This window comes from Megascapheus bottae, chromosome 6 (assembly GCF_031878675.1).
Source record: "Megascapheus bottae isolate mThoBot1 chromosome 6, mThoBot2.hap1, whole genome shotgun sequence".
NCBI classification, from domain to species: domain Eukaryota; kingdom Metazoa; phylum Chordata; class Mammalia; order Rodentia; family Geomyidae; genus Megascapheus; species Megascapheus bottae.
Genome location: NC_143514.1, coordinates 236,956 through 251,723, shown reverse-complemented (window position 1 = coordinate 251,723; position 14,768 = coordinate 236,956). Strand labels below are relative to the sequence as shown.

Sequence of the window (14,768 nt, the reverse complement as noted above, 5' to 3'; positions counted from 1 at the left end):
GCTAATTAGGGCCATCCTTCCTGAAATAACTGAAGGACAAATTGCCTATTCATGAGCTTTGTGGAAGAATTTTTTTTTTTTACTGAGTGGATTATTTTGTTTTGACTGGTTTCTAAGTAATATATACCCCTAAGAATTTTCATCACTTTACAACTTTCCTAGTAGTTTAACTTGTATACCTAGACTGCACTCTGAACACTAGTATATTTTGGTATGAGTGGTTACATTTTCTTGAATTCATACTGTGTGGCACACACAAAAATCTCATGATTGAGTTATATGAAAAAATTGACAGATATTCATTCAGTGTTTTTTGACTTTTTTTTTTTTTTTTTTTTTTTAACCAGTCCTGGGCTTGAGCTCAGGGCCCGAGCACTGTCCTTGGACTTTCTCAAGGCTAGAGCTCTACCACTTGAGCCTCAGCACCACTTCTGGCTTTTTTCTATGTATGTGGTACCAAGGAATCGAACCCGTTTTCGTGCATGCTAGGCAAGCACTTTAACCACTAGGCCAAACTCCCGGCCTGTTTTTTGATCTTATACAAGCTGTAAACTCAGATTTTAAAATTGTTCACAGCCTCATATTTTCATGAAGTGACTTATAGTCTTGGCATCTGGTAAGAAATTGTTTCTCATCAGGTGGCTTTTAGCTGCTGCTTCACAAAGCAGGAAAGAAAAGAAGGTCCCTTGAGTCTCTTTTATAAGGACACTTAATTCCTGAGGCAGAGGCCCATCTTTCTTTGGGGGTTAGGTTTGAACACACAGAAGTAGGCATGGTTATGGCTAAGTTTTGAATCTAGGATTGATCCTAAGGCTTGTCCATGCCAGGCGAGCACTGAATTATTGAATTCTATCCCCAGCATTCAATATATATTTTGAGTGGAGTTTTTTCAGTGTTTGAGAATAAAATATGTCAACATCTGATTATCAGTATTCTTTTGTTGTTGTTTTTTGCCTGTCCTGGGCTTGAGCTCAGGGCTTGAGCACTGTCCTTGGATTTTTCTCAAGGCTAGAGCTCTACCACTTGAGCCTCAGCACCAATTCCAGCTTTTTGCTATGTATGTGGGGTACCAAGGAATCGAAGCCAGGTCTTTGTGCATGCTAGGCAAGCACTCTACCACTAGGCCAAACTCCCGGCCATGATTATCAGTATTCTAAACATATGCGTTTAACGTGTTTTAAAGGATAGACTTATTCTTTTCTAGGGAGGCAAGTACAGAAATAAGAAGGCCGGGAGTTTAGCCTAGTGGTAGAGTGCTTGCCTAGCATGCACAAAGATTCCTTGGTACCACATACATAGAAAAAGCCAGAAGTGGTGCTGTGGCTCAAGTGGTAGGGTTCTAGCTTTGAGGAAAACATCTAGGAACAGGGCTCAGGCTCAGACTGGTGCAGAGAGACAGAGAGACGGGGGAGGGGGGGAAGCAAGAGGGGAGGAGAGAGGGAGAGAGAGAGAGGAAGCAGAAGGTTAGAATGTACATTGTTAATACAAGAGAAATGAGTTGTCTTGCGTGTTGATATCTTGATTCTAAAAATATTCAGTATGTATAGTGGTGGGAAATAAGTTGGATGAGAACATAGCTCAGTAGCTTTGGCTTCCCAAATTGAACCCTCAAGTTTTCCTTGTGTCTTTTCCCATAAGCAATGAACCTTGACAAATTATTACAAAGTATCATTTTTACAAGATCATATCCATGAGCTATAAAACATTTTTATAAATACAAATGAATGAAAAACAGTTAATGTAACTCATAACCAGCAAATATATTGTTTTTCATTTTTTTTTCTTCATGTAAGACAATGTGTCAAAACCATGAGAAGGTTAAGAGAGACATACTTTACGCAATGACATGGAAATTCGGTGAACATGTTTATTAATCACATAGGGATCAATATTGTTTATAGATATAGCTCAGTTGTATAACACTTTCCTAGCCTTTTTTTTTTTTTTTTTGGCTAGTCATGGGGCTTGAACTCAGGGCATGAGCACTGTCCTTGGACTTTTCTCAAGGCTCTACCACTTGAGCCACAGCACCACTTTCAGCTTTTTTTCTATGTATGTGGTACCCAGGAATAGAACCTGGGTCTTTGTGCATGCTAGGCAAGCACTCTACTACTAGGCCAAACTCCAGGCCCCTTTCCTAGCCATTTTTGTGGTAGAAAATGGACCTATAAAATGTATAAAATCTTTTTCTGGCTCTTATGAAGGTTTTCTATTCCGTTTTTTTCACATTCAAGAAAAAGTAGTGGGTGGTTTTGTTCTATTACATCTATCTATCTATGCATCTATGCATCTAAGGAAGTTAAACCTGGTTACTTGGATAACCTAATATCCTTGAGAGTTGGACCGTCTAATTCTTTTTTGTTGTTGGGTCATGGGGCTTGAACTCTGGGCCTGGGCTCTGTCTCTGAGCTCTTTAGCTCAAGGCTACTGCCCTACCCCTTTGAGCCACAGCCCAACTTCCTATTTTCTAGTGATTAATTGGAGATGAGTCTCACTTTCCTTAGTGCCCTGACTGGCTTTGAACCATGGTCCTCAGATAGCCTCCTAAGTAGCTAAGATTACAGGTGTGAGCCACTGATCCTGGCTGGACCCAAATTTATATTGACCATTATCTGACTTAACCTTCTGTAAGAATTTTTTTCACAGTATTGCTATCATGAAACATAGTAATACTTATTCAGAAGTGTTTGTACATTTAATTATAGCTGTAGGTTTGTCCAGAATCACAGCCAACTGTGTTGGCTTATACCTATAATCCCAGCTTCTTGGGATACTTTGATAGAGGATTAAGGTATTAGTCACATCCAAGATAGGTGAAGTGCCCTGTGAACATCCTGTGGGCACACTGTCTTGCCTTAAAAGGGAACATAACATTCCATTCAGTATTTGGAGATTTAGGATGTGTACATTTCAAATTGAAATATCACAGTTAACTGTGCAAAAGCAGTGCTTTTGGAAGTAGAGGTGTGGTAGAGCACTATCCTTGAGCAAAAAGGCTCAGCGACAGTGTCCAGGCCCTGAGTTCAAGTCCCATGACTAATAATGAAAAAATAAGTAGTTTTTAACTGGGTGCTGTTTTCTCATGCCTGTAACCCAAGCTTCTAGGGATATTGAGATCAGTTCAAAGCCGGCCCAGGCAAGAAAGTTTGTGAGACCCATCTCTGCAATTAGCCACCAGAAAACTGTAATTGGTGCTATGGCTCAAAGTGGTAGAGCACTAGCCTTGAAGGAGCTCTGGGACAGTGCCCAGGCTGTGAGTTCAAATATTGTGACTGACAACTCCCCCCCCCCCCCCCCCCCCCCCCCCGCAAAAGGCAATGTTTTTGCTATTGCCTTTGCTTTTTATTTATTTCAGAAGACTTGTTATCTAATCTCATTTGTATCTTATCCAGACATGATAATAAGGTTCCTTTATGTTGTTAAATTGTTCACTCTCTCCTAGGTCCTGTCAGCAGTGTCCTGGTGAATAAATATGGCAGCCGCCCAGTTATGATTGCTGGTGGCTGCTTGTCAGGCTGTGGCTTGATTGCTGCTTCTTTCTGTAACACTGTACAGGAGCTTTACTTTTGTATCGGAGTCATTGGAGGTGAGTTGCTACTTATTTTGATGCATTCACTTTCAGGTAATGATGGGACAATCATTTGAAGAGTTGTTAACAAATAGAGGTACAGGAAAGGCAAACTTAGGAGAAAATGGCTCTCATAGTAAATACCGCTTTATTGTTGAATGAATTGAAAGAAAAGTTGGTTGTATCCTTTGAAGAATCGACTTTGGCAGGATATGTGGCATAAGTGGTAGAGGTCCTACCTAAATTCAAATCCCCCTGTCTTCCTTCTCCCTTCCCCTACCTTAGACAAAGGCAATGCTATTTTACTTGTGTTCTTCTTTCTCCTTATCTTTTCCTCCCAAGAATTAGAACAGTGTATTAAACAAACAATAAAACCCCCAGGATTTTACCACTTTCAGTAAAACATTTGAAGAACAAAGGATATTGACAATCCTCTCTGATCCTTGTTTTATATTGTTTAGTGTTGGTCCCTGGGCCTGTGTGCTATGCTGAGTTGTTTTTGCTCAGGGTTAGCACTCTACCTCTTGAGTCACCCTGAGAAGTTTATTAGAGAGATAAAGAGTATCACAGACTTTCCTGCCCCAGCTGGCTTTGAACTACCACCCTCTGATCTCAGCCTCTTGAGTAGCTAGTATTATCAATGTGAGCCAAAAATGCCTGGCTCCTCTTTATTTTTAGTCATAAAATGAAGGTGATGGATTGCTAATGAGTATAATTTCATATTCTCAAGAATTCCACTGTTTGTATTCTCATGTCTACTGTCATTTTTTAATATATTACATATATCTTTCCATGTCGTTGAATATTCTGATGCATAATGAATTTCATGTTTATTCATTGATACAGTAATTTCATTTGATTAATCTCTGTTAGGGTTCTTAAAGGGATATGCTTTGGTTTTATTGTTTTTGTTTGTTACTGCTTTATGCCAGTCCTGGGGCTTGAACTAGGCCCTAAGTCCTCTACCACTTGTGTCACAGCTCTACTTCCACTTTTTTCTTGGTGTTTAATTGGTGGTAAGAGCCTGCCTGGGCTGGTTTTGGACTACATTCCTCAGATCTCAGCTCTTCTGAGGAGTTAGGATTACAGGCATGAGCCCCTGGTACAAGCTGTATGTCTGTGTCTGTGTGTATTAAGTAATAATAATTTGTCCTCCAAAAAAGTTGTATTTATTTATATTCCTGTAATATGTGGGAGGATATCCTTGCCAGCAAAAGAGGTTGGTTGAGTTTGTTTTTTTAATCATTGCCAATTGAACAGATGACCAGTAGCATCTGGGGTTTTTGATTTTTTTTTTTTTTTTTTTTTTTTTTTTGCCAGTCCTGGGCTTGAGCTCAGGGCCTGAGCGCTGTCCTTGGACTTTCTCAAGGCTAGAGCTCTACCACTTGAGCCTCAGCACCACTTCTGGCTTTTTTTTATGTATGTGGTACCAAGGAATCGAACCCGGGTCTTTATGCATGCTAGGCAAGCACTTTAACCACTAGGCCAAACTCCCGGCCCATTGTTTTGTTTTTTTTTTTTGTGCGTAGTGGGGCTTGAACTCTTGAGTGCTGTCCCTGAGTTCAGCTTCAGGCTACTACCCTACCCCTGGAGCCACAGCCCCACTTCCTGCTTTTTTCTAGTCATTAATTGGACAAGAGCTTCACGTTCTTTAATGCCCGGGCTCTTTATTGTCTGGGCTGGCTTTGGGGCTAGCTTAGAACTGTGATCCTCAGATCTCACTCTCCTGGGTAGCTAGGATTACAGGCATGAGCCAACATGCACGGCTTTTTTTTTTTTCCCCCCTCTTTGAATATGGGAAGGTAGTTAAATGTTTTTCATGTTTGTCGCTATGTGTGTGGAAGACAAAGAATCTTGATTATTTATTGGAATAAGATGCAGTTTTGGTTGTTTGAACTTAATGTAGCACAGGCTGGCCTTGGTCTGGCCATTCTTCTCCCTCAGCTTCCTGAGTCCTAGATTTAAAGGCACGCACATGTGCTACCATGCCTGGCTAAATGCATTTTCTAGCGGTGGTCAGGATGAACACCTAAGAAGCATTTTGCATATTTATTTCTAACACTATGGAATAATTAATTCTTTCCTCCCTTAATCTAGAATGCCATTGTATCTTACATTAAATAGTTGTGTATATCTTAGTGGTTGTATATACATCATGTCTGTCCTTGGACTCCTTGGTTATTTTCACCTATCCCCAAGGCAAGACTACACTGCTGTAATAACAGCTTTTCATAAATTTTATAAACAGCCTTTATACATTTTTTAATATCTGATGTGGTTGATTCCACCCTTTCCTCTACAACCATTTTACTTCACAGAAGTCACTTGACATTTTCAGTAGAAGTAGAATAAATTAGTGCTTTCACTAGGGAACAGTTGACCTTGTTACGGTTTTGGGTCTTAACTTGCCCCAAATTTAACATTTGTGTTTTAATTCTCTGACCTCAGAAAAATTTTACTTGCCCCAAATTTAACATTGGTGTTTTAATTCTCTGACCTCAGAAAGATTTTACAATTTGAGCCCAATAAATAATAGTCTGGGGTCAGGAGGTAGCCTAGTGGTAGAGTGCTCACCTAGCATGCAGGAAGCCCCGTATTCCATTCCTCGGTACTAGCTCCTGAGAAAGTGGCACTGTAGCTCAAGTGGCAGAGTACTAGCCTGAGCAAAAAGTTTCCAAGGACAGTGCCCAGGCCCTGAGTTCAAGCCCCAGGACTGGCAAAAAATAATGATAATTTGATGAAATGAGTCAGTTTGTTGGAAATCTGTTTCTTTACATATATTTGATAAATGTCTACTTAACTGGAAAGAATCTCCTAACAATATTGCACTAGTAAAACAGTCTTGATGATTTTGTTGTTTGACAATTTCCTTGAAATAATGACAACAAAAATATTTCTTGGCATTCACTGCACATTGGCATATTGTTAAGTGTCTCACAAATCTCCACAGTGCTTTTTACCTGTTTTAGGTATTAGCCATCACAGGTAGGTTCATGAGTCAGAGATTGCACTTTGAAATTATGTAGGCTGTGTTAGAACCCATATATCTATAAACAATATTTTAACTAATAGTGAGGACTTAAGTTATTGTTAAGAAATTTATTTTTGCCTCTTTCCTTAGGACTTGGGCTTGCCTTCAACTTGAATCCAGCTTTGACTATGATTGGCAGGTATTTCTACAAGAAGCGACCCTTGGCCAATGGGCTGGCCATGGCAGGCAGTCCTGTGTTCCTCTCTACCTTGGCCCCTCTTAATCAGGCTTTCTTTGGTATCTTTGGCTGGAGAGGAAGCTTCCTAATTCTTGGGAGCCTCCTCCTGAACTGCTGTGTTGCTGGATCCCTAATGCGACCCATAGGGCCCAAGCCAGCCGAGGCCGAGAAAGTTAGGTCCAAAGAATCTCTTCAGGAAGCTGGAAAATCTGGTGCAAAAATAGGTGCAGGTGATGCACATACGGACCTTATAGGAGGAAACCCCAAACAGGAGAAAGGATCTTTCTTCCAAACAATTAATAAATTCCTAGACTTGTCCCTGTTCACTCACAGAGGCTTTTTGCTCTATCTTTCTGGAAATGTGGTCATGTTTTTTGGACTCTTTACACCTTTGGTATTTCTTAGTAATTATGGGAAGAGTCAGCATTATTCCAGTGAGAAGTCGGCCTTCCTTCTTTCCATCCTGGCTTTTGTTGACATGGTAGCCAGGCCTTCCATGGGACTTGTGGCCAATACAAAGTGGATAAGACCTCGAGTCCAGTATTTCTTCGCTGCTTCTGTTATTGCCAATGGAGTGTGTCACTTGTTAGCACCTTTATCCAACAGCTACCTTGGGTTCTGTATCTATGCTGGATTCTTTGGCTTTGCCTTTGGGTGGCTCAGCTCCGTACTGTTTGAAACACTAATGGACCTCGTTGGACCCCAGAGGTTTTCCAGTGCTGTGGGCTTGGTGACTATCGTGGAATGCTGCCCTGTGCTCCTGGGCCCACCGCTTCTAGGTACAGTATGATTCTCAGCTTCTATCACTTAATAAACAGGAGGACCCAGTAGGACAGTGACAGAATGCTGGTTGGTGGGAGGAGCATGTCTCTTGATTGCTTTTTTGTTTTGATTTTAAATTTTTTCTTTTTTCAGTGTGTGTGTGTGTGTCTGTGTCTGTGTCTGTCTGTCTGTCTGTCTCACACACAAGCATGCATACATACGCTGCATGCGCCATCAACCCTGGGCCTTCAACTCAGGGCCAGGGTATTTGCATTTTCCCAGTGCTAGTGTTCTGCCACTTGAGTCAGAGCTCTACTTTTGGCTTTTTGGTCCTTAACTGGAGATAAGGGTCTCATGGGGGCTGGGAGCATGGCCTAGTGGTAGAATTCTCATCTAGCACACACGAAGCCCTGGGTTCAATTCCTCAGTACCACATGGACAGAAAACACTGGAAATGGTGCTGTAGCTCACTCAAGCAGTAGAGTGCAAGCCTTGAGAGAAAGCTCAAGGACAGTGCCCACACCCTGAGTTCAAGCCCCAGGACTGAGCCCAAAACAAACAAACCAAAAATATGTCGAGGATTGCATTGCCTGGCTTTGAACTGTGATCCTGTCCTCTAAGTAGGATAACAGGCATGAACTTCCAGCACCCAGCTTGCAAATTTCTCATTTCTGTAATTTGTTGCTGCACAGTGCATGGTACAACATGACTGCCTAAGTTATAGAACAGAACTGATATGAGCCAGAGAAAGCTGAGTGAGGAGGCTGGGATTGAAAAAATTTATAGAAAGATTATTCCGCCTGTACAGTATGGGTGGAAAGTTTAATAGTGAAGATTATTTTTGTATTAACAGTAATAGTGGTGGCAGTGTAAGCTCACAGTATATCCTGCTTCTGTTTTATAAGGCTCATTTCAAAAGTGAAGACTTTAAAGCTTCAAAGGTTGAAATAATTTGGCTAAGATCGCATACTTTGTGAATGAATATATTATATGAAACCTATTATGTAAGGTTATTAAATACTACTACTTTCACATCAAAAGGTTGGTCATGGTGGTGCACACTTGTAATTCCAGTAGGCTGAGGCAGGAAGATTATGACTTCCAAGGAGACATTTGACTACATAGTGAGACCCTCTTTGAAGTAAAAGAGAAATTAACTAATAGGCCAAAAAATAACATACCCAAAAAGTAATTTTATATGGAGAGTGAGTACATTACAGAGAAAAGGTCTCCAACTACTATTGCTGTCTTCTTCCCAGCCCTCTAGCGAGTCTCCACATCCTGTCAGGTTTCATCTAAATGTCTTTCACTCTACCACCCTTAAACTTCTGACTGCTACACAGGCTGCTCTGAACATTAGCTTCCAAACTGGTCTGTCTGTATTGACTCCTACTGTTGTTCAATGACTTATTCTTCCCCAACTATTTTTCATTGTTCTCAAAAGTAGAAATCAAATTCCTTACCTGACTTTCTGGACACTATAGAATCTGACCCACCTGCCTCTCTAGCCTCATTTCCTGCTACTGCTTCAGCAACCCAGCCCTTCCTCCCCTTGCCACAGCATGCTTCCTCCACCGCTGTACCTTTGCACTTGCTCTTAGCTTGGAGCTTCTTGCCATCCCTTCCATCCAGATGATCCCTGTCCTCCCACAGCACTCAGTACAGGTCACTTCCTCACTGCACTTCCTGGCTTCATCCCATGCATGCTAAGAACTTTTGGTTGGCCTGTTTTTCTCTGCTGGAGTAGGACACTTGCCTTGCTTACTTACTTACCCTTATCTGCAGAGCCAAGTGAACAGCAGAGGTTCAGTGAGCACTGTGACGAATGAGTTAGTAGCCAATGCACACACTGGTAATAGTGTTTCCCAGTTCATTCCTAGAGATACTAGAAAGATGAGATCTAATAAACCCTGTGTAACAAAGATTTCATGGAAAAAACAAACCGGTGTGCCTGAGTTAACTAGGTTTCATTACTAACAGCCTCATGAAGGCTTTTAAGAGAAGGATGTGATATTTCATTTGACTTTAGCACCAGGGTTGTGCTAAACGTCCTGGAGTCTGTACTTCTGGGTTAAAGTAAGTTCGTTCACTTATCAATTTTGTGACTTTGAACTTAGTCACTTACTGTCTCTGTCCTTCAGTTCTTACAGAGACTAAGCTGTGTACTGCGAGAGATTAAATGCTTAGAATGCTGGGAAACTGGCTATTAAGTACTATGCACAAGGCAAACACTCATAAGAACACTGTGAAATGCTGGTGGAAAGAGTATTAGCCCTGAATAGCTGAAACAGTTCAGTGGCTTTGGTCAAGACTTCGAACTAATCCTCTTTTGAACTATAAATTTTAACAATAGGTATTGATTGTTGATTGCAGTCGATCACCAAATATTTCCTAATGCAAATTTCCCCCTTTCCCTGTGCCAGTCCTGGGCACCCTCTCTGAGCTGCTTTCGCTGAAGGCTAGTGTTCTACCAGCTTCCATTTCTATTTCTTTTGGTATTTAATTGAAGATAAGAGTCTCCTGCTTGGGCTTCAAACTGTAATCTTTAAATCTCTGCCTCCTGAGTAGCTAGAATTGCAGTTGTGAGCCACCAGCACCTGGCCAGTTTTTTTTTTTTTTCCCTTTAGTTTTCTTAAGTTCCTGAAAATAGAGCTCAAGGGTACCCAAAATGAGATTACCTACAATTCATTTTGATAGTAATTCGAGTAGCCATTTTTCTTTGGGATTCCTTCGTTATTTGGGAAAGGGTTTCCTTGTTCACTTCTACAGGCAAAGCTGTGCTCTTTATATCTCTAGGTCGTCTCAATGACATGTATGGAGACTACAAGTACACATACTGGGCATGCGGCGTCATCTTAATCATTGCTGGGATTTATCTCTTCATTGGCATGGGCATCAATTATCGACTTATGGCAAAAGAACAGAAAGCACAGGACAAGCAGAAAAAGGAAAGCAAAGAGGAGGAGACCAACGTAAATGTTGAGGAGAAGCCAAAAGAAGCTACTGAAGCAGCGCAGTCTCCTCAGCAGAAAAGCACAGGAGACCCCACAGAGGAGGAGAGTCCCGTCTGATTCCATGCGCTGCACATGGAAGGAGCAGTCATGACCCAAGACATCAGACAATATTCTGCTGGCCTATTCCAGTGGTGCTCAACGCAGACAGTAGACACACACCAAGTGGTGTTGGTTCCTTACCAGTACCTGAATTTAAGAGGTCATGTGCTCTGGTGAGGAAGGGGTTGGTTTAGCTGTGGGAAAAGTCAGGTTTTTTTCTTTGTCCTTTTTTGAGTTTTGTTTTGTTTTAATCTTAATAGAGTCATGAAGATTGTAATATGTGCCTTAAGTTTTAGTCTTTAGAACTCTTTAGAGAGCCTTAACTTTTTAAGCCATTCTGCTGAATTCATCTATATTTTAAGTGTCCCCTTCAGAGGTAAAATAAGGACTTATTGAGGCAACTCTTAAATTTCATCTTGATTCCTCATGTGTAATGTGTTGTCAGATATTGTGTGACTATAAACCAGTGTTTAAAGTTGGAGGTTTTTAAAAGTACCAAACTTTTTCTAGTGTCAGTAGTTGCTCAATGTATGTGCCTGCTAGCTCTATATTTAGGAAGTTTTAAACATAAAAAGCTCAAAATATTTTGGCTGTTCTAGCCACTTTATTTTTGTGAACTTTTTGGGTATCTTTCTTGAGATGCTTGTTAGAAGCCAATGTTAGATTAGTGTTTAAATTGCTACTTTTGCCTCCCTGTTCTCAAGACATTTTGAGTCATTGCCGATTATTGTCCTATTTGAAATCACTTGGTATTTTTTTTCATTATAAGAGTATTAAAATCTAAAAATGTTATATTTAAATGTAGACATATTTCAAACAACAGCTGAAATTCAGCTTAGGATTTTCCAAAACTCTAGTTACATCTGAAACTACTGGAGAGAGAGAGAGAGAGAGAGAGAGAGAGAGAGAGAGAGAGAGAGAGAGAGAGTGAGAGTGTGTGTGAGATTTTAGTTTTTTAGTGGTGCTGGGGATTGAACCCAGAGCATCAAGCATGCTATAAGCAAGTGTTCTATCACTGAATCACAGCCAGCCCCCTGGGAACTCCCACTGTGACCCCCCACGACACTCCTCCACACCCCTAGAACTTTTCCTTCTTGACTTTTGGTGGTTTCATTGACATTTGCTTCAAGTGAGATATTCTGTGCAGACTGTGTGTGTTGTGTGTGTTTTCATAGTTTTCTTTTTTCTTCAAATTCAGGGGGTCAGAAAAAATTTGAGCTTAGGCAAACCAATAAAAATAAAATTGGGAGGAAAGTTGCTAAGTTTACTACTGCCTTTCCACAGAATTAATTCCTTTGTCCCCGTTTCCTTAAAGTGTTAAAAACAAATGTGTAATGCTTAGAATTATTGGACATGTACTTAACTATCATTTCCTGGAATACAGGAAAATGGGTTTAGTATAAGGAAAGGTGGGACAATGGACCATAATCAACCTGTAAATATTTTTTTAACCTATATGTTCTAAATCAAGGCAGAATGATACAGATGGCTTTCAATGAATTATATGCAATGTGTTTAAAATACCACTGTAATTTACAGGGTCAAATAATAGCTTAAAAACTTTGTAAGAGGTTGACTCTTTCAAATAAAACATTTTATTTTTAGAAAACATTTCTTTTTCCAGTTTTTTTTTTTTTTTTTTTAAGGAAAATATAGTATGCCTTCTTTTCATTATCAAGCCACTAAGTACAATTCAGTTGATCTGCTTGAGGTTTTTCTGTGTGACTTTCATGTTGATTTTCTCCTTTAAGACAAGGCAAGGGAGCCTGAGAGAGACCCAGAGCAGGGGCCAGAGGATACCAGAGCCAGTTCCCAGTGTGGTTTCACCAGCAGATGCAGGAGGAGTAGCCTGCACAGAGAACTATAGGCCCGGACCCATTGAGCTTTGCCATCTAACCTTTGCATAAGATTTTTCCTTCTGTGAAAAGGAAGATTATGCCAGGTGTGGTGGCTCACACCTGTAATCCTAGCCACCCAGGAGGCTGAGATCTGAAGATTGAGATACAAAGCCAGCCCAAGCACTAAAGAATGTGACTCTTACCTCCAAATAACCACAAAAAAAATGGCAAGTGGTACTGTGGCTCAAGGAGTAGGGTGGTATCCTTGAGCTGAAGAGCCCAGGGACAACGTCCAGGCCCAGACTCACCAAAAAAATTAATTTTATTGTTAAGGTGTACAGAAGCATTATGTCATAAGATGAGTAATGAGTACATTTCTTTTTTTGAACAATGTCACCACTTTCCTCCAGGGAAGCAAACTTTTGAGACAGATTGGCTTTGAATTAGCAATCTTTGCTTTAGCTGCTTTCCAAGTTCTGGGATTATAAATTTTACCCTGCTCTGGAACTGCTGATGGATGTTTTGGGTTTTTTTTTTGGAGGGGGGACGGAGGGGTAGGTGGGGAAGGAGGCTACTTGGATTTAGGACTTTACTCTGTGTCTTGGTTTTTTCCCCTCAAAGCTAGATCTCTACTCCTTGGGCCATGCTTCTACTTCTGGCTTTTTTCTCCCATGCTTTTCTTCCTGGACTGGCTTTGCAGATGTCTGCTTCCTGAGTAGGCCTGATTACATATTTGAACCAGAACTAAACTTTTATTAAGAGATTATTTTGGCTTTAGTGCTGGGGATTGAATTTAGGAAAATTCTACCATTAAACTACATACCCTCAGCCCCAGAGGTTTTAAACTAAGCTCAGTTTCAGTACCAGCCAGCACAAAAAGTCAACATAGCAGTTCTCTGTCATCTCTTGCTTGTACCTGAGTGGCTAGTCATTTATGGTGACTCATTTGAGTTGCAGATTAAATTTAGAAACAGTGACTTTTTTGATCTTTCCTGGTATCTCTGAGTTTATTTACTTTTTAAGTTCTGTTTCTGCTCACAACAGTTTTAGTGGCAGTTTTGGGAAGAGAGGTATGCATGCAGACCTGCTTTCCTTGCCCTCAGCAAGGTGGGCATCAGTACACTCTGAATTAGGCTCCAGGGTCACAATGGGAAAATTATTTGAAGAAATCAATAAGGCTGAACTACAAAAGATGATTGTAAGTCAGACCATGTTATGTTTTAGTCAAGTCTATTGAAGTTTAAATTATCTTTATTTTTCAGGAAAGGCTAGAAAATTACTGAAATTTGAGTTATTTTTATTTTTAGTCATACTGAGTAATCCTTTGGATTCTTGTCTAAATTTAGTGATTTGTATCATGGATATGTATATATGACATATATGCTTTATATATATATGCTTCATATATTTATATACATATAAATATATGAAACAAAATGGCTGGACACTGGTGGCTCATGCCTGTAATAGTAGCTACTTGGGAGGCTGAGATATGAAAATCATTGTTTTAAACCAGCCCAGGCTTAAAAGTTTGAGACTTATCTCCAGCTAACCAGCAAAATGTGGAGCTGTGGTTCCAGTGGCGAAATTTAGTATTAAGCTCAGGGATAGTGCCTAGTTTAAGCCCCAGGACTGGCTGGAACCCACACAAGAAAATAATAAGGAAAGGGAGGAGAGAGATGCTAATGTTTTTTGGTTTTTTTTTGGTATAAATTCAGTTGTATTGAATTTGTGTATTGGATATATGTGTCAAGAACCTTAGTATCTGTTTTGCATTGCCTAGCAGATGGCATGAAGTGTAATGAGCTTAATAAGTACAGATACAGCCCCTCCCCTGCCACCACTTACTTGCAACATGACTTGCTTTAATAATCAAGCCCAGACACTTGCCCAGAAGATATGAAGAAAGAAGTTAATGATAGACTTGGCTAACTATGATTAGCTTGCCTGGCTTGCTCAGATGTGTACAGTGAGGCCAAGCTGCTTCAGGTTTTCAGAGCATCTCAGCCAGTGGGGATGAAGGGAAGAGTTTTGAGTACATCCTGAAATACATTCATGTCTTGCCTTTGTCTCTGCATACTATGATGAGGGTGTGTGTGTGTGTGCTGGATACAAACGCGCGCGCGCACACACACACACACACACACACACACACAAAGATTCTTGGGTTTCCTTTCTGCTTGGCCAAACTTTGAGTTATGATCCTAACATTTAGCCTCCTGAACAGCTGGGATTGTAGGTGTCAGCCATTATCACCCAGGTGGAAGTCCCTTGTGGCGGGGGTGGTGGGGGGAGAGGGGGGTCATGGGGTTTGAACTCAGGGCCTGGGCACTGATTC

The 14,768-nt window shown here is 40.7% G+C and overlaps 1 protein-coding gene across 1 annotated transcript in view; it reads left to right on the top strand.

Moving 5' to 3' along the window:
- Positions 1–11,528, top strand: part of Slc16a1 (solute carrier family 16 member 1) — a 29,470-nt gene extending 17,942 nt beyond the window's left edge. Inside the window, exons 3-5 of the mRNA XM_090334052.1 lie at positions 3,443–3,586; positions 6,690–7,556; positions 10,336–11,528. Coding sequence (XP_090190178.1) covers positions 3,443–3,586; positions 6,690–7,556; positions 10,336–10,610 — 1,286 coding nt within the window. The 3' untranslated portion in view covers positions 10,611–11,528. The remainder of the gene's footprint in view (positions 1–3,442; positions 3,587–6,689; positions 7,557–10,335) is intronic.
- The last annotated feature ends 3,240 nt before the right edge of the window (positions 11,529–14,768 follow it).